Source organism: Thalassophryne amazonica, chromosome 12, assembly GCF_902500255.1.
Source record: "Thalassophryne amazonica chromosome 12, fThaAma1.1, whole genome shotgun sequence".
Lineage (NCBI taxonomy): Eukaryota > Metazoa > Chordata > Actinopteri > Batrachoidiformes > Batrachoididae > Thalassophryne > Thalassophryne amazonica.
This window is the reverse complement of record NC_047114.1, coordinates 57780872-57801646: the sequence shown is the minus strand read 5'-3', so window position 1 is coordinate 57801646 and position 20775 is coordinate 57780872. Positions and strand designations below refer to the sequence as shown.

Below are 20775 nucleotides of genomic sequence, written 5' to 3'. Positions count from 1 at the left end.
ATGAAAGCAGACTGCTTAAAAGAATGAAGATACAAAGCAATGACACTATTATCTAGTGTCTTTGTGATCACTGCTCCTTCTTTGGTGTATATATATATATATATATATATATATATATATATATATATATATATATATATATATATATATAGGGTGTCCCAAAAAAATTTACAACATTTAAAACACTCGGTTTGACCCTTAAGCAAACAAACATGGAATTTCACGTCTACTTAATCACTTATGTTTCTTTTTTACTTGCAGAGACCCTGAAGTTTATGTTGATGCCAAGCATAGATGCATTGAAGGAAAACATCTGCCAAGAAATCCAAAACATTCCTCAGGACACTTTCCCCAAAGCGTTTGCAGGCCGTAATTGGCCAACGCGGGGCCTACATTGAACATGTTGTCTAAGACACTGACAAAATGCAGGCCGATATTGACATTGGTATGAAAAACCTCAACCTTTCAGCTTTCTATCCAGCCATAAATTTATTTCCTAGACATATGCTTTGACCATTTTCTTTGCTGATAAAATGTTGCATATTTTTTTGGGACGCCCGAATATATATATACACACACAAGCTGGGGTACCCGGCGCTGCCTGGATTAACCTGTTTTAGACGTAAGCCAAATGCCATTCATTTTAATCAAAACAATTGCCCAACATTTGTTTTTGTAATGCTGATGTCTTATAAATATAATACACTCAACAAAAATATAAACGCAACACTTTTGGTTTTGCTCCCATTTTGTATGAGATGAACTCAAAGATCTAAAACTTTTTCCACATACACAATATCACCATTTCCCTCAAATACTGTTCACAAACCAGTATAAATCTGTGATAGTGAGCACTTCTCCTTTGCTGAGATAATCCATCCCACCTCACAGGTGTGCCATATCAAGATGCTGATTAGACACCATGATTAGTGCACAGGTGTGCCTTAGACTGCCCACAATAAAAGGCCACTCTGAAAGGTGCAGTTTTATCACACAGCACAATGCCACAGATGTCGCAAGATTTGAGGGAGCGTGCAATTTACATGCTGACAGCAGGAATGTCAACCAGAGCTGTTGCTCGTGTATTGAATGTTCATTTCTCTACCATAAGCCGTCTCCAAAGGCGTTTCAGAAAATTTGGCAGTACATCCAACCAGCCTCACAACCGCAGACCACGTGTAACCACACCAGCCCAGGACCTCCACATCCAACATGTTCACCTCCAAGATCGTCTGAGACCAGCCACTCGGACAGCTGCTGAAACAATCGGTTTGCATAACCAAAGAATTTCTGCACAAACTGTCAGAAACCGTCTCAGGGAAGCTCATCTGCATGCTCGTCGTCCTCATCGGGGTCTCGACCTGACTCCAGTTCGTCGTCGTAACCGACTTGAGTGGGCAAATGCTCACATTCGCTGGCGTTTGCCACGTTGGAGGGGTGTTCTCTTCATGGATGAATCCCGGTTCACACTGTTCAGGGCAGATGGCAGACAGCGTGTGTGGCATCGTGTGGATGAGCGGTTTTCTGATGTCAATGTTGTGGATCGAGTGGCCCATGGTGGCGGTGGGGTTATGGTATGGGCAGGCGTCTGTTACGGATGAAGAACACAGGTGCATTTTATTGATGGCATTTTGAATGCACAGAGATACCGTGATGAGATCCTGAGGCCCATTGTTGTGCCATCCAAGAACATCACCTCATGTTGCAGCAGGATAATGCACAGCCCCATGTTGCAAGGATCTGTAGACAATTCTTGGAAGCTGAAAATGTCCCAGTTCTTGCATGGCCGGCATACTCACCGGATATGTCACCCATTGAGCATGTTTGGGATGCTCTGGACCGGCGTATACGACAGCGTGTACCAGTTCCTGCCAATATCCAGCAACTTCGCACAGCCATTGAAGAGTAGTGGACCAACATTCCACAGGCCACAATTGACAACCTGATCAACTCTATGCGAAGGAGATGTGTTGCACTGCATGAGGCAAATGGTGGTCACACCAGATACTGACTGGTATCCCCCCCCCAATAAAACAAAACTGCACCTTTCAGAGTGGACTTTTATTGTGGACAGTCTAAGGCACCTGTGCACTAATCATGGTGTCTAATCAGCATCTTGGTATGGCACACCTGTGAGGTGGGATGGATTATCTTAGTAAAGGAGAAGTGCTCACTATCACAGATTTAGACTGGTTTGTGAACAATATTTGAGGGAAATGGTGATATTGTGTATGTGGAAAAAGTTTTAGATCTTTGAGTTCATCTCATACAAAATGGGAGCAAAACCAAAAGTGTTGCGTTTATATTTTTGTTGAGTGTAGTTAATGGGCTAAAGTTTAGCAGCTGGTCTGCTCTGTGTCAGCCTGATCCCGTTAGATCTCAGAAGCTAAGCAGTGCGGCATCTAGTTAGTACTTGGATGGGAGACCTCTTTGGAACATCAGCGGCTGCGTGTGTTTCTCCACGTAAAACTGGAGTTGCGTCGGGAAGGGCATCCGGCGTAAAACCTGTGCCAAATACCAATGCGGATCTGGCTCTATCCGCTGTGGCGACCCCGAACAAAATGGGACCAGCCGAATAGACAACAACAACAATGGGCTGAAGTTTGTCCAGCAGAACTATAAGAGGTGGACTCCCCAAACTAAAGACAAACACATTTGAAGTCCTTCACGCAGACTTTGTTTTGCAATCAAATTTATAACAAAATGACACACAAAAGGTAGGTAACAGTAAATGTAAATAGCAATGAATCAAAATTGAGGTAGTGGTGTATTTCGCTGTTTTTACATTGCAATTTTACAAACATAAAATGAATGTATTCAGACAGGAAGGCAAACTGGGTTGTACAGGACAGTCAGGTGCTTAACAATTGAGAACATAAAGTAGCTGAAGAAAGGGATTAAATAAACAGAGATGGCCAACACATATATACAGGGCTGGAAATTTGAATCTGCCTGGTCATACCCACAGACGGCTATTTTGGGGGTAATTTTCAGTTCAACTTTTTTTTAAATTGGTACCAGTTTGTTCCCCATGTCATGAGGATTCAGAATATATATAGTTTTTAGGGCTACATATTATAGTTTGGGAGTTTATCCCAGACAGACAAAAAGACAGACAGAAGTGGCAGCATGAAAAGCACATGGTACAACACTGTATGGTCTTACATAAATGGCTATTTTGGGGCTAATTTTCAGTTCAACTTTTAAAAAATGGTACCAGTTTGTTCCCCATGTCACGGGGATTCACAGTTGTTAGGGCTACATATTATAGTTTGGGAGTTTATCGCACATGGAACAACACTGTATGGTCTTACATAAATGGTTATTTTGGGGCTAATTTTCAGTTCATACTGCATATTCCAGCTGCATTCTGCCAGCTTTGTGGTGTTTTGTGGTGTGTTTTTTTTTTTTTTTTTTAAATTTGTATTTCTTCATGTTTTGTACTGTGTTCCGGGCACAGGCTACCTGGATTCTGAAGCTGCTGCTTGCCAAATGTGCGTGAATCATTCGTGGCAGCTTCTACACACAATCTGGGTATTCGGGTGGCATTCGGACGCCATTCGTTCGCGCCTGGCCCAATTTGTGTCCCTCCCAAATGTGGCTCAATTTTTTTCGGGTGTTGCCCATTCAGCCTGTTTTGGCCTGGATCGCACCACATTCATGTTATGTGTGAAGGCATCTTAAACAAACACACGCATGGGTGTCTTTACACTGACTGAGGATGTAGATTTTCTATCCCATCCAGGAATCAATCAACAAATGATCTTCCTTGTCGCCGAGGGATTGCCACTACAATATTAGATCTACATACAGAGGTGCCTTGCACCTGCATCCAGTAATTAAACAAGTGTCTGATTTCATTTCATTAAGACGAAATCCTCATTAACATGCTGCTATCAATTCCACAATTACGCTTAGTAAACACTCTCTCCACCCCAATGTGAAAAAGTTTGGATGGCAAATGCAGTTTAGCACTTATTATTTGAGATCTTAGTTAATCAAACCCTTAATATCTTGGCAGCAGTGACACTTCATATAAGTATGTGTGTGTGTTTCTTCTCAGGTGTTCAGTAAGATGGGAATCACGCAGATCAGGAATCCTGAACTCCCACCAGCCAATGAGATGCCAGACTCTTACCACGCCCCTATTGCTCTGATTGGCTGTGGCCCTGCATCAATCAGCTGTGCATCCTTCCTGGCACGTTTTGGATATGATAATGTCACCATATTTGAGAAAGAAAAGTACATTGGAGGGCTGAGGTATTGTTATCCGTTATTATCATAGACTGTATAGTATCCTGTTGGCATATACGAGGGCTGTCCGTAAAGTATATGTCCTTTTTATTTTTTTCAAAAACTATATGGATTTCATTCATATGTTTTTACGTCAGACATGCTTGAACCCTCGTGCGCATGCGTGAGTTTTTCCACGCCTGTCGGTGACGTCATTCGCCTGTGAGCACTCCTTGTGGGAGGAGTCGTCCAGCCCCTCGTCGGAATTCCTTTGTCTGAGAAGTTGCTGAGAGACTGGCGCTTTGTTTGATCAAAATTTTTTCTAAACCTGTGAGACACATCGAAGTGGACATGGTTCGAAAAATTAAGCTGGTCTTCAGTGAAAATTTTAACAGCTGATGAGAGATTTTGAGGTGATTCTGTCGCTTTAAGGACTTTTCACGGTGCGAGACGTCGCTCAGCGCTCTCAGGCGGCGTCATCAGCCTGTTTCAAGCTTAAAACCTCCACATTTCAGGCTCTATTGATCCAGGACGTCGTGAGAGAACAGAGAAGTTTCAGAAGAAGTCGGTTTCAGCATTTTATCCGGATATTCCACTGTTAAAAGAGATTTTTTTTAATGAAAGACGTGCGGACGGGTCCGTGCGTCGGGACGCAGCCGACGCGGCGCGGCGGCACAGGAAAAACACCTCTGTGTTGATAACCATTTGTTAAAATCCAGTTGGCTTTTGATGGCTTTCAGTGGAGTGAGTATATGAGAAATTGTTTCAGCTGGAGATGTTCCAACCTGTCCTCAAGGCTTCCAACAGAGGTGTTTTTCCTGCGGCGGCTGCGAGCCGACGCTGCAATCCGCCCGCACGTCTTTCATTAAAAAAAATCTCCTTTAACAGTGGAATATCCGGATAAAATGCTGAAACCGACTTCTTCTGAAACTTCTCTGTTCTCTCACGACGTCCTGGATCAATAGAGCCTGAAATGTGGAGGTTTTAAGCTTGAAACAGGCTGACGACGGCGGCTGAGAGCGCTGAGCGACGTCTCGCACCGTGACAAGTCCTTAAAGCGACAGAATCACCTCAAAATCTCTCATCAGCTGTTAAAATTTTCACTGAAAACCATCTTAATTTTTCGAACCATGTCCACTTCGATGTGTCTCACAGGTTTAGAAAAAATTTTGATTAAACAAAGCGCCATTCTCTCAGCAACTTCTCAGACAAAGGAATTCCGACGAGGGGCTGGACGACTCCTCCCACAAGGAGTGCTCACAGGCGAATGACGTCACCGACAGGCGTGGAAAAACTCACGCATGCGCACGAGGGTTCAAGCATGTCTGACGTAAAAACATATGAATGAAATCCATATAGTTTTTGAAAAAATAAAAAGGACCTATACTTTACGGACAGCCCTCGTACTTTATTTCATAAGGAATAAATAAACATGATGTAGATTTTAAAATACTTGGTTCGTAAAACAGTAAAGAAACTGCAGAGAGTTTAAGCAGGATAAGCCCCTTTGGCTTCTCCCACTTGTTCACCACGCTGCCAGCATTTAAGCAGAATAAACCCCTCAAATCTTCACTAAAAGGAAAGTAACAACAAACCAAATAGAGCAGCCAGTTAATCGTGTTGTAATAGTGGTTGTGTTCAGATGGCAGCAGGACAAACAGGCGTCTCACACATTACGGAACAGTGTTGTCAGGGGAACTGGGAAAGCAATTTTGCAGCAGTCACCAATAAATGTGTCTTTTCATGCAGCACTTCAGAAATCCCTCAGTTCCGACTTCCCTATGAGGCTGTGGCGTTTGAAATAGACCTGATGAAAGATATCGGAGTTAAGGTACACCTGCAGAAATCACACTGCACCAATAAATCTGTCTTACATTTTTTGTAACTTTTTCCTTATCACGGTTGCCTGCGTGCTGTCTCCGGGTGATGGGTCACTTTACCCTTGTCAAGCACCTCACGGCAACTTGCGTTGTGTCTCAAACAGTGTGACCATGCATGAAGGAGACTGCTGAGGGAAGCCAACAAGACTCCCAGACAATTCTGAAGGAGTTAGATTTATGTGGCTGTGATTAGAAAAAGTGCAACTATGCACAAAGCATTTAATATAAAACTTTCCAGTGTATTGCATTCTTCAATATCCTGTTTAAATGTGACTTTGTGTGTGTGTGTGTGTGTGTGTGTGTGTGTGTGTGTGTGTGTGTGTGTGTGTGTGTGTGTGTGTGTGCATGCGCACATTGAAGGTGGTGTGTGAGAAGGGTCTGGGTATTAATGGAATGACCCTGACATCTCTGAAAGAGGAGGGATATAAGGCTGTCTTTATTGGGATCGGTGAGAACCACAAGTTACTCAAAATCTTGAGAAATGCTTAATGTGATCTATCAACTGAAAACATTTAATCTGCTGATATTCAGAAACTGTGAAATAAGAATTTCTTGAGCTAACACCCAATCAGTACAGTTTGCTGGATTTTAATCCATATGTGTGTTCAGGTCTCCCGCAGGCCAACAGAGCTGAAATCTTCCAGCACTTAACTATGGAACAAGGCTTCTTCACGTCCAAAGACTTTTTGCCCTTGGTGGCTGCAGCCAGTAAACCAGGTACTCTGTCATGCACACACACACACACACACTCCATTTGTCTATGAAGTGTATAGAAAGACAAAAATGTACCGCAAGTTAATATCCATGAAACTGTTTTATATAATGGCTGAGTGGATCCTTGTCATTTGATTGGTGCTTTGTATGTCACATGACATGGATTAATTCATCCTATTTGTGTTGCATTGCATTTAGAGTGCTGCTTGGTTCCATTTAGAATGCAAATTTGATTCCATATGTTTGGTACCATTGCACTCTACACACACACACGCACGCACGTCTGTTATGTGTCGGACGCAGGACGGAGAACCGACCAGCGTTTGAAGGACCCAGTATGAAATAAGCAGAGCACGGTACAAAGGATAACAAAATTTAATGACATAACAGTGACGTGCTAAATACAACAAATGAGTGCGCGGTCTGCGAGGTGGAGATGACGGTGTGCTCCCAGCAGCACTAATGGTCCGGAGCCAGAAACAGTTCGGACCCAAGGACCCCGCCGACACCCCCCAGGTGGCCGTGACAAACCGAGTCTGTGAAAGAAGAACCATCATGTGAGTCCACACTCCACACACAGAGAGACCACTCAAAGGTATACATAAACAGCAAACACTTCCTGGCTTAATTACTAATCAGCTTCCCACCCTGCAGGCATGGAACACCCTGTTCACCTACTCAACTGCAGTGGAAGCTGATTAAACGACTAACATAACAGCTCAATATAATAAGGTGTGAGGGACACCACATTTACTGACTGTACTAATGTTAGTCACAAAACCTAACGTACCTCAGGAAGTGTGCTGACGAGCGTGAGACCTCACCCCCTCCTCTTTCACAGACCATGGCATCAAACCTGGACGTTCTCTGCATCCATAATGATGAGATGGCTCTCAAGACGACGATCTCATCCGTCTGGTCACAAGGTCAAGTCTCTGGCAAATACACACTGTGTACTCCAGACGTAAATGCCACCATGCTCCAATCCGTGTAGATGCACCACAGCTGTGAGTCCTGACGAGCTGCACATGATCAGCCTCAGGTGATCAGGGTGAGGTCCTGACAACTCAGCCACACAGCCACTCAGTCCTAAACACGTGCCACCTGGAAGGAAAAACAAAAGACAGAAACAGAAGACAGAAACAAAAAGCAGCCAGGCACCCCCAACCATACAACACACGTCCTCAAGATGGCACATGCACATGCGCACACACACGTGCATGTCCTCCTGCATTCGCGCACATGTGATCATGCACACGATCACATGTGCGTGCGCACGCACAACACGTGCGCGCACGCACACACTAAAAAAACCAACTCATTTCTGACGTAATTTTTTTTTTCGCTGCGCTGAGGACGTACACAGTCACCTGACCCGGTTGTGTGTGTGTGTGCGCGTGCGCGCGAGGGACAACAACACGATGATTTGATTGAGCTAACTGATGCTGCTTGTAACATACACACACACAAAATCCACGCCGCTGTAAGCCGTCTGGATGCATGAAGACCTGTTCACATGAGACACTGATGTGATTTTTGGCTGGACTGAGGAACTACACAGTCTTTTTTTTTTTTTTTTTTTTTTTTACGGAAGTCAGTGCACAGCATCACTGGACTACATGTTACAGTGGAACACCAAAATGTAAGTCCCTTTTTGTTGTTTATAAATTAATAAAATATCAAATGACAACAATCTATTTTAGCTGTTATAAAACAAATAATGAATGTTCGCCTTGTTGAATGGTATGTTCCAGCTTTCACCTCATGAAATATTCATACCATTGAACTCAAAACCATTCATTATTTGTATATTTAGACATGATAAACTGACATTTGTCACTGATAATTTCTCACACAAATCTGAACATTTAACCGAAAGTGTTTAATTTCACCAAACTTCGCAACTGTATTTTTCAAAGGTCTGTTTGCAAATAGCTGACTGTGTGTGTAGGTATGTGTCAGTGTCGCTCTTCCCTACCTGACCTAAGAGGAACCGTGATCGTTTTGGGGGCTGGTGACACTGCATTTGACTGTGCCACCTCAGCGCTTCGCTGTGGAGCCAAGAGAGTTTTTGTCTGTTTCAGGAAGGGATTCACCAACATCAGGGCTGTTCCCGAAGAGGTACGGCACAAATGAGGGCAGGATTTAAAGAAAGAAGAACAAGCATGTAGACTGATGAATGCATGCCTTTATTGTCAGATGGAGGTTGCTAAAGAGGAGCAGTGTGAGTTCCTGCCTTTCCTGTCTCCTCGGGAGGTGGTAATGAAGAACGGTCGTGTTGGTGGGTTACGGTTCTGTCGCACAGAGCAAACCAAGGAAGGTGATTGGCTGGAAGATGAGGAGCAAATTATTCATCTGAAGGCTGATTTCATCATCAGTGCGTTTGGATCAGTGCTTAATGATCCCAAAGGTATGAATCTGATGGAATACGCACTTTCATGATTGCATATATACTGTACACATATCAGAAATAACTATAATTTTCAATATTGCCATGGATGAAGTCTGTAGGCAAAGAACATTTTACATTCATGTTCTTATTCTTGCCCTCAGCCGAACAGATATTAGCCAAGAGGTCTGAGCCAGGTCGCAAACGAGTATAGACGTGAGCATGAATGTCAGACAGCAAGCCTGGGTATTGAAGCATATATATATATATATATATATATATATATATATATATATATATATATATATATATATATATATATCCTGTATGAAACAATGAACTCATCATATTAAAATAACCCTTCTACATCTGATACAGCAGATCAGTCTAAAAAACAACTTTATTTTGCAACTGTAATTTCACATAAACATGGATGCTGGATTGATGATGGATTAGGAGCAGGTGTGGTTGTCAGTATGTAAAACACCATTTCTGTACACAAACATTCTAAATCAGAGAAGTGAACTGTTATTCACTGATTTGTTCAGGGTGGCCACATTCTAAAACTCAAATAGCAGTCATATAACATAAACATGTAAAAAATATTTTGTATAAATTTAGCCATAAAAGAAAAAGTGTGAGGGAGGTGATCAAGTGAGGTATGGTGTGAATGTGAGAAGTGAGAGAGAAGTGTTTCTGTAACTAATTTTACAACATCTGCAAATAAACCATTGTTTTCTGGTTAGCGGTGGTTATGTTCTAAAATACAAATAACATGCTCACAAATCCACACAACCTTGTGAAAAGGATTTTTTTTCTGAAAGCAAGCAAATGTGCTTGAAATCAAATGTGCAGATGTGCTTTTCTTCTTTCCCTCAACATATGGATGGCTTTGAACTTAATGGAGCTTGAACCTAACTTGTCAGTTTCTGTCCCTTCTAAAGCCTAGGGCTAGTGGCCATGGTCATCAAGGCCACTGGTGTCATATACAGTCCATCTGGAAAGTATTCACAGCACCTCACTTTTTACACATTTTATTATTTTACAGCCTTATTCCAAAATGGATGAAACTCTTTTTTTTTTTTCCCTCAAACATCTACACACAAATACCCCATAATGATAATGTGAAAAAAGGTTGGGGTTTTTTGTTGTTCTTTTTTAGATTTTTGCAAATTTATTAAAAATAAAAATAAAAAACCTAAGGGCCCCTTCACACATAACACGATTGAAGTTGACTAACGCACAAAGAAGGAACTGCATACCATTTGTGAAAAATCGGAGCCGCCTCTAAGGCCTCGTAAACCTGTCGCTACAACCATTTGTGCACACAAGTAGCAGAAAGACAGTGTGCCCTGTGAGAGCCCATTCAATCCCTCTCGGAGCAGGTGTTGGCCAAATTCCAGGTGACACACACAAACATTTAATACTGCTCATGGAACACAAGAAATGTGTGGCCATTCGCGCCATGAGCAGGTGACCACTTTCGAGCTGGCTATGAAATTTGTCTAAGTGCCCTCACAACTGTGGCATTGCCAAGTACACATGTGGCGTGCCAGAGTGCTCCACCCACAACACGTGTGCGTGTGTGCGTGTGTTTCGCGCACCCCACCCCCACTCCCACCAACATGTGTCATGCGTCTATGTGGTTCGCACTACGTCCCCCCCCTCCGCTCTCCCCCACAGATGACGTGACTCTTATCTGATCAGAGTGACACCTTGGTCTGTACGTCGAATGGACAAGGGGGTGTTACTAGCTGCCAACAGCAGCAGCTGTTGAGATCTCTTGTCCTGGACGTCACAGCTGTAGAACACGTACCATCTTTTGACGGACAGGACCTTACAACTGTCCACCGTGACACACGTGTGTGTGTGCTTGCTGTCCTCACATGGAAATACATAAAACATATATTGCTTTTGTAATGGGCTGGAGAGCACGCACATTGACAGGCTGTCCTTGAGTGGCCCAGTCAACCTAGACCTGAATCTGATTGAACATCTCTGGAGAGATCTGAAAATGGCTGTGCTTCCGACGTTCCACATCCAATCTGATGGAGCTTGAGAGGTGCTGCAAAGAGGAATGGGCAAAACTGCCCAAAGATAGGTGCACCAAGCTTGTGGCATCATATTCAAGAAGATTTGAGTGTTGTGTGGGCCGCTGAAGAGGAGGTACTGCTGGCCCACCACCACCAGAGGGCGCCCTGCCTGGAGTGCGGGCTCCAGGCACCAGAGGGCGCTGCCGCCGACGAAGGCTGTCAGGGTGACAGCTGTCACCCATTACTGGACACAGCTGACTGCACTCAGGACGGAGGTATATCAGCAGGACAGCGTCTCCACCTCAGTGCCGAGATATCGCCTTGAGCCTAAGGTAATCTTCTCTGCAGCTTATTTAAGTATAATCCTATAATACTTGTTAAACCTTTCAGGACAGCTGACTACCGAAAGCCGAGTGATCGGATAAGTACTCACCTTCCTGCTTATTGTGACAAGAGGTGGAGGCGGCTTGCCCCTCTCATCTACTGGGTGCGGTCGCATCCCAACCTGTGTGTTTGTGTTCTTTCCCGCCAGCAGTACCGGATCCGACGAGCGAAGGCAGTGGCCACCTGGGAATTCGGGACTTGGCGGTTCCAGTACTTCTGGGTTTCGGTGGCAGAGGAAATCTGGGTGGTTCCGGTTCGACTAGGACGGACGTCTCCTACCTTCGGGCCTGCCCACAAGACACCAACAGATTTCGGCTTACACCTCCAAATTGTGAATTATTGTATCAGTTGTGCTAATTTCACAACAGTAAAACTTGTTATTCACCTTTCTCCATTGTCCGTTCATTGCGCCCCCTGTTGTGGGTCCGTGTACCTACACTTTCACAACATTGAGGCTGCAAGTGCTGCTGAAGGTGCATCAACAAAGTATCGATCAAAGGCTGTGAATACTTATGTACGCGTGATTTCTTAGATTTTTTTTTTTAATTTGCAAACGTTTCTGTTGTGTGTTGGGGGGTGTGGCTGGATGTTTTGGTGTTCTTTTCTTTTCTTTGCTCCTCAGGTGGCATGGAAACTGATTCTTCTGTGGAGAAGGTGCTGGCTGAAGAATCCTCACCCTCATCAACAACATGTGAAGCACCTGTGACTGGTGCTCACATGCAACCTTAAAGACTTTCAGCTGAAGCAGATAATTGGATGGCGTTCTGCTTTTAAGGCATGTGTGATTCAAGCAGAACTGCCGGGAACACTACCTTGTGATGTTCGTTTGTGAGACGCTGAGGACCGCACCTGGGTTTGACACATCGAGCCGTGAAGCAAGGAAGGGTGAGGACACATGCTGTCAGCACACATTAAAGGTAATTAAGTATTTGACTAATTGTTGATAGTAACTTGGTGTTTTGTTACACAGTATACTTGAATTGTGATGAGAATTGTGCAGCTTGCTTCTCACTGCTGTGGCGTGCAGGATAAGTGATCCTCCACTTGTTGTGAGAAGCTGCTCATTTGCATAAAGATAAAAAGTACAGACCTGAATGTGTTGCTGATAGCGTGTGTCTTTTGAAAGATATTGTTGTAACTGCTGACTTACCTCACATCTTCTTTGCTTCACAGAGAGTCAGTTTGTCGTGTCCACCTGGGGGGTGTTTGTCTGGTGGTAGTGGGTCCAGGAGCGCCGGACTTCTCTCCTTGCGGGCGCTGGAGAGCGTGCCAGCAGTCACTCCTCCAGAAGGACGTTGGTTTTGGTTTTGTACATTTTATTTAGGCACAGGTGAAAAATAAATTGTTTTTGTTGTTGGAACCGCTTTCTGGTTATTTTTAGCGCTGGGTTCTGTCTGACGCAGGTTCGCTCCTCAATCCGCGTCGACACATAACAGTTTCCCCCCAAAAAAGGGTGTGAATACTTATGTACGTGTGATTTCTTAATTTTTAAAAATTTTTAATAGATTTGAAAAAAAAACTTTTTTCATGTTGTCATTATGGGGTGTTGTGAGTAAAATTTTGAGGGAAAAAATGAATTTACTCTATCTTGTAATTAGACTGTAACATTACAAAATGTGGAAAAAGTGAAGCGCTATAAATACTTTCCAGGTGCACCGTAACTGCATTGTTACAATATGGTTTTTAAACATTTCCACATTCACATTTGGATGAGCATATGTATGTGTTTTCTTTTATTGTGAATTGATTATAGTGACTGAGGCCATGGATCCCATCAAGATGACACGCTGGGGTACTCCAGAAGTGAACACAGACACAATGCAGACCAGTGAACCCTGGGTGTTTGCAGGAGGTGATGTTGCTGGTTTTGCAAATACCACAGTGGAATCCGTGAATGATGGCAAACAGGCATCGTGGCACATTCACCGATACATACAGGTCAGTCCGTGAGCCAATCTGCTTGTTTGACACTGTGCAAAACTTACTCACAGTCATCAACTGGTAAGCTTTTCAAACTTTTTGGCTGCTGATTTTATGGATATTTTTTAAATTGGAAAACGGAGGATAGCAGAGACAAAAGACCACAGACTTCTGTAGCTGTGACAGGCAGGGCCAGTCCAGCCTATAGGCAGTATAGACAATTGCTAAGGGTGCTGTCCATCCAGGAGGGGGCACCAGAAGTAAGGAAAAAAGTCAACTTTCACGGTTCTTATATTAAAACTAATCAATACAATTTCCCTGCTAGTATATGGTATGGTATAAAATAAACAGAAGCCCATATTAACTTAACTACATAGCAAAACCTATTACATAATAATTGTAATAATAATGTGTCAGCTGTATGGAAGAACAAGTAAGCACTATTGTCTTTTCTGCACTCAAGGAGCTACAAGGAGGCACCATTATCTTTGCACGCAACACAGAGACAATGGGGAAGTCATCAAATACACTACACTTTACACTTATGGTATTAACAATATGACACTCAACCAAACTGACTAAACCAATTTTACTACAAAACGCAACAAATCAACAACACTAGCAACACTGTTAAACCAACATAAACCACAATAACAACACTTAAAACCCAAAACCCTGAACTCCTATAATGTATTGCAGCACAACAATTTACATACTTAGCAACTGACCAATAATTTTCCTCATTGCCCCCCTCTAAAGTATCTAATGAGATTTTCTGCATCATTACATCATTGCGACATAACAACAATGTCAAATGGCCCAAACCGTCTGGTCCCCAGGGGAGGACAAAAAAAGAGGATGGAAAAGTGGTCCAAGACAAAGGTAAAGTAAAAATGATGAAGTAATCACCAGGCCGACCGCTAAGACTTTAAATTGTTGTGCTGCAATGCATTATGAGAGTTTGGGACGATAAGTGTAATGTGTAGTGTGTTTTATGACTTCCACCATTGTCACTATCATGTTGTGTGAAAAGGTAATAGGATATTTTTGTGGCAGAGTGTGGAACTGGCAAATACTACGGTCTTTGTTTTTGTTTTTTATGCAGCTTGCCACAATAATAATATTTTTATTTATTTATTTATTTTGTCTTGCCTAAGGTGTCAAATTGGTTGGGTCTGGCACTGGTGACAGGGAACTGTTTGGTATCATCAAATGGTATCCGTGAATCAGGATCTGGTTTTTCTGATTTTGACACCATATCATTAGTTGTCTGAAACTGTGATGGAATAAGTGTACTATGTGTCCCCTTGATTCATTGCCTACCAGGTTGGTAAAGGATTTCGTACTTATTATAAACTTAATGTGCACCACTGGAAGTGTTCCAGCTAGTTTTAAAGCTGCTGTGATAGAACCTCTTAAAAACTGTTTGGATTCTGGCTTGCTGAAGAACTATGGACTTATTTTGAAATTCTGTATTATTATTTTTTTTTTTAGAAGTGTTAGAAAAGATGATTGCTAACCAACCTTTTGTTTATTTATACAAGAGTGATCTTATTGACCCTTAAAGTCAGTCTTTAGGTCTCATCATTCCACAAAGACTGCACTTATGAAGGTCATAAACACATTGATGATATCAATGCAACCCACTTCTGCACATGTGTAACTTCATCCCTCACTGGGATTGAACTCCCAGTTTCTGCCGTGGCAAGCAGGTGCTCTATCCCCAAGGTTAAAACCCAAGGTGTCTAGGATCTGTCGTTAGCATGTTTTTTTTTTTTTTTTGGCAATGACATAACTCTATACAAACTACAGACACATCTAAAAAAAAAAAAAAAAAAATTGAATATTGTTCAAAAAGTTAAAAATTTTTGTTGGGTATTTCAGTAAGTGAACATTGTATATATATTCTGGACTCATTACATTAGGGTGACCATATTTTCATTTGGGAAAACCAGGACACCTTGGAGCCGGGGGGCACATATACTGTGGCATGCACTCACTTAACATAGGCCCACGTAATCCTACAATAACATGATATTTACAGTTGGTTTATTTAAAATGCTTTTCAGTAAAAGTCAACAACAAAAACTCCAATAACAAATGATAATTTTATTCAAAATGCATTTATTCAAAATGCTTAATTTAACATTTCCTGTAATGAATGAATAGCACAATGAAAGAAATAATGTCTCATCTAAACATCCCTCACTTAACAACAAAAGTTAACAATAACTCTCAACTCCAAATAACACATGATACTCAGTTACCCTCAGTAATGAACAAATACTGTCTGTTCTGTAGGCTATTGGAAAAAAATAAACAAATGAGCTAATTAACAATCAGCTATTGGGAAAAATAAATTAACAAATTAGCCAATTAACAAAAAAATACCTCTTGTGTATTAGCAAAAATACAAAAATACCAACAAAAATATCAATAGACCATCTTTACTTTCCTGCTTAATCCTCATCTTCCTCTTCATCTGGTTTTTCTTCCTCGTCCTTCTTTGCCCATTTATATTTTGCTGTAGAGCTGATCTTTCTCAGCAGTTTCTTGTGGCTCAACACATACGTATGAAAGTCCTTGCAAGACATATTTTTGAAATTGTATTGCACAAATAGGATACCTTTCAATGATTCAACTGAGAGCTGGTTCCTCTCCTTTGTCCACTGGCTCTGCATCAGTGAAAAAACTCTCTCCACATTTGCATTGTGAGGAGGAAGTGCAAAAACAAACTGTGCAATCTTCAGCAGTTCTGAGTAGCATCCAATGCTTATTTGGTCCACTTCTGGTGCACCTGCAGGTCCATGAATGCGTCATCATCACTGCAGCTTTCTATGAATTTCTTCAGATTAGCAACTTGGTCAAAGCATTTAACATCATCAATTGGCACCCCCTTTTCTCCAAGGTACTTGATGCAGGCCTCCACATTATTCCACTTTGGTGGCTCACTCATGTCCATCCACATGAATGGTGAGAACTCTTCCATAGGTGTCATCCACTTCTCCAGATACTCCAAACATGAACTGTACATGCCGAGCACATCAGCTATGAACTTGTCACAGCCCTCTTCAAGTCCTTCTCTGCGATTTTTGGCCAGCAGTCCCTTAACTTTGAGGGACATGAAACTGTTGTTCTTCCGTTCAATAAAAATGTTGTGGATGCTGCTCAATATTTTCTTAACCTCCATGATGGAGTTGTTCTCCCTTTCCATTTCTTGAATGTGATTGTGGAAGACGGACATGAGTGAGTGCATGTGCCACAAGAATATCTCACTAAATGGGTTTTCAAAAAATCCCTTGATCATCATGGGTGGCTTTTCCTGAGACGAAAAGAATGCTTTTAAAGCAGGGAACATCTGCAGCATCCTCTCTATGCCTGGGAACAGAGAGAGCCACCTGGTCTTGCTATGTGACAGCATCCTCCTGTATTCAACATCCACAAAATCACAGTACTCTTTGAGGGACTCTGTACGCACAGTGTAAATGTGGAAGTACTGGTAGATTTTAAAAATTATATTCTCAATGTCCACATCAAGTCTGTCTGCCCCGTGATGGACACAGTCGTTAAGAATATGCGCTGGGCAACCCACGCCAGTCAATGTTTTGTTTTGTAGCATTCTCTTCAAATTTGCAAATACATTATTTCCCTCTTCGTCACGCCGGGTTCCACCAAAATTAGTGTTGCAACTGTCGCAGGTAAATACGACGCATTTGGAAGCCAAATTGTTTTGTTTTTTTTTGCCAATGTTTCCATTAGGTAATTGGCGATGGTGGTTGCAGTCTCGTTTGGTGTATCTTGCACTTGAATTAGTTTACTCTGCACACCACCCTCCTTCCAATCAAAGTACTGAATAATTATGGGGAAGATTTTCACTGCACCGTGATTACTCCCATCAGTGCTTACACCACAAAATGGGATGTTTTTGAACGCTTCGTGCGCCACTTCTACAGAATGAGGTGCCAGAACAGCATTAACAATAGCCTCGGTCTTAGTTCGGATACAACTAAACGTTTTGGCTGTGTTTGAATTGGGGAGGGTCTTTTTCAACAATGAACTTGTGCAGTCCATGGATCGATAACTGTTTTGATGTTTCACTGTGTGAAATGACCATGCAGCCTCCGCTGCATTCACTGCATCCTCGTTCCCTGGTTTGACAAAGTACTGTGTGATTGAGCTAGCACTACTCGCCTCGGACAGCTGTTTTATGCTTCTCGGTGTCCAGGTGGCTTTTCAGATCCCTTGCACCTCCATTGGACACCGAGACATATGTGCCTGCTTTGCACACTGTGCACAAGGCTTCCCATTTGTCTCGACCCGGTCTGAAAGCGGGGAAACTTTTGTAAATCGTCGGTAAACATACACTTGCGCTTCGGCATGTTGCTTGTGTACTGACAGTCACGCTGTCTACATTCTGACTCAGAACAGGGCTGCCCTCACTGACACGGCTCAGGGATTACGTCACACGCAGCGCCGTGCGCAGTGCCCTAGTGCCTGTAAATTTAATGGTCCAATGAAGGTAATTTAAAAACCAGGACATTTCCTCACTTTAAAAAAAAAAAACCCAGGACGCCCGGGACAGGACGTGAAATACGGACATGTCCCGGGAAATACGGACGTTTGGTCACCCTACATTACATATAAACTAAAATGTTGAAAGCATTTTTTAAAATTTTAATAATTATGTTAGATTTTTGCCATGTTTTATGAAACACATCTTAATATTCTGTTCTTAACAGAGTGCATTTGTCTTTTTGGCTTCATAATCATTGAAAGTTGACTGGAAGGGAAACATGTTTTAGGAAAAGATGCACAAACAACAGGGATGACCTCAGCCTTAAGAATATTGTCAAGTCAAGAACTTAGGGGAGCTTCACCATGAGTGGAATGAGGCTGGAGTCGGTGCATCAAGACCCATCACAGACAGACGTGTCCAGGAAATCGGCTAGTGTCAAGTCACTCCTAAACCAGACACAATGTCAGAAGCATCTTAATTGAGCTAAGGAGAAAAGAAATCTGGATTGTTGCTCAGTGGTCCAAAGTTCTATTTTCAGATGAAAGTAAATTTTGCATTTCACTTTGAAATGAAGGTCCCAGAGTCTGAAGGAAGAGTGAATAGGCACAGAATCTAAGTTGCTTGAAGTCCAGTGTGATGTTTCCACAGTCAGTGATGACTTGGGGTGAAATGTCATGTGCTGGTGTTGGACCACTGTGTTTGATCAAGTCCAAAGTCAGTATAACCCTCTGCCAGGAGGTTTTAGAGCACTTGCTTCTGTCTGCTGACAGTCTTTATGAAGACGCTGATTTCCTTTTGCCAGCAGGATTTTGTACCTGCCCGCAGTACCAAAACTACTAATAACATGCTGACCATGGTATTACTGCATTTGACAGTCCACCCAACTGGCCTGACTTGAACCCTGTAGAGAATCTATGTGGTATTGTCAAGACGAACATAAAAGACACAACAATAATTCAATAACACAGACGAGTTGAAGGCTGATATAAAACCTCTCAGCAGTGCTACATGTTGACGACTTCCACACTGTCACATTGATGCAGCAATTTCTGCAAAAGGAGCTCTAACCAAGTTCATGCTACTTTTTCAGAAGTTTGACATTTCTGTATTACAAATCTTTTATTATTATTATTTTAATCTTTAAAAATGATTCTCAAATTTTGAGATGTACAGTGGCTTGCAAAAGTATTCGGCCCCTTGGTATTTCACACATTTGAATTTGTTTATGGCATTTCAAATACAAAAAGTAAATCAGGCTTCTCAATATAAAAATTTCTAAAATTATCTTCCTTAAACTCAAATTGAAAGTAAATCTCTACAACTTGATATAAATTAATTAAAAATATAAAAGCCAAGATGATGGGTTGCATAAGTAATGAGGCCCTTTGGTATAATACCTGTAAATAATCAGTTTTATTGCCAGTTGTCTTTAGACAAGTCAGAGGATGGATACATGAACATTTCCAAGTAACTGAATATGTCTTGGACTTTATTTACATCAATTATGAAGAAAGACAAACAGTATGAAACTCTATGGTAAATCTGTGTGGAGTAGACAGTTCTCAAAAACTGAGTGACTGTGCAAGAAGGAGAAGAGTGAGGCAAGCAACCAAGACACTCAGACAACCCAGAAGAATTTATAGGCTTCTGTGGCTGTGATTGGAGAAATTGTGCACAGTGCAAGCTTGGGATTTTATATCCCCAGTTATACAGCTTCATGATGAAGTGAAGCAGAGGAGGATTTTCTTAAAAAGAAGACCTGAAAGTTCACCTACAATTTGCCAGAAGGTACATCTGAGATGCAAGCCAAGATTTGATGTTTTAGTGAAAGAAAATCCTTGTCTATACCACTTCATCATGAAGCTGTATAACTGGAGATACAAAACGCAGAATTTGCACTGTGTACAATTTCTTCAATCCCAGCCACAGAAGCCTAAAACTTGATTACTTATGCAACCCATCATCTTGGCTTTTATATTTTTAATTAATTTATATCAAGTTGTAGAGATTTGTTTTCAGTTTGAGTCTAAGGAAGCGTTGTGTGGGCCGCTGAAGAGGAGGTACTGCTGGCCCACAACCACCAGAGGGCACCCTGCCTGGAGTGCGGGCTCCAGGCACAAGAGGGCGCCGCCGCCTCACAGGAGCAGCCGGGGTGACAGCTGTCACCAATCATCTGATCTTCAATCGTATATCAGCAGGACGACATCTCCACTTCTTTGCCGAGATATCGCTATGCTTAGGAGGTAACGAGCTCAGCCAATCAAGTTGTCTTTTCGACAGAAGAATATTGTTGCTTTGTGTTTTTTGACAGCAGACTTTTCGACGAGAGGTGGAGGTGGATTTCCCACCATACGTGTTGCTGGGTATAAACACACCTACATCTAACTGTTTTTGTTCCTCGCCAGCAGTACCAGATCCGAAAAAAATGGGCCAAAATGGGGAGGCTGATCCGTGGAGAGTGTTTTCTCTGCAGCTCAACTGAGCACACACAGAGAAACTGCCCCAAACGGCCAAAACGACAACACTCGCCCTTAGAGACTGGGCTAAGGGGGGGTCAAAACATTCAAGTAAGACACACACAAATTGCCACACGACTCCCAGTCACAATCCTGAGCGGGGATTTAACCCTTCAAGCCCGAGCACTGGTGGACACGGGGTCAGAAGGGAATCTGCTAGACAGCAGATGGGCAAGGGAGGTAGGGCTCC

At 42.4% G+C, this 20775-nt stretch overlaps 1 protein-coding gene across 1 annotated transcript in view; it reads left to right on the top strand.

Annotated features, from left to right (window-relative positions):
* dpydb (dihydropyrimidine dehydrogenase b) overlaps positions 1-20775 on the top strand; it is a 70079-nt gene that overhangs the window by 20429 nt on the left and 28875 nt on the right. The window contains 7 exon segments of the mRNA XM_034183269.1: positions 4064-4260; positions 5983-6064; positions 6474-6561; positions 6723-6830; positions 8779-8948; positions 9027-9237; positions 13387-13571. Of these exon segments, the coding sequence (XP_034039160.1) occupies positions 4064-4260; positions 5983-6064; positions 6474-6561; positions 6723-6830; positions 8779-8948; positions 9027-9237; positions 13387-13571 (1041 nt within the window).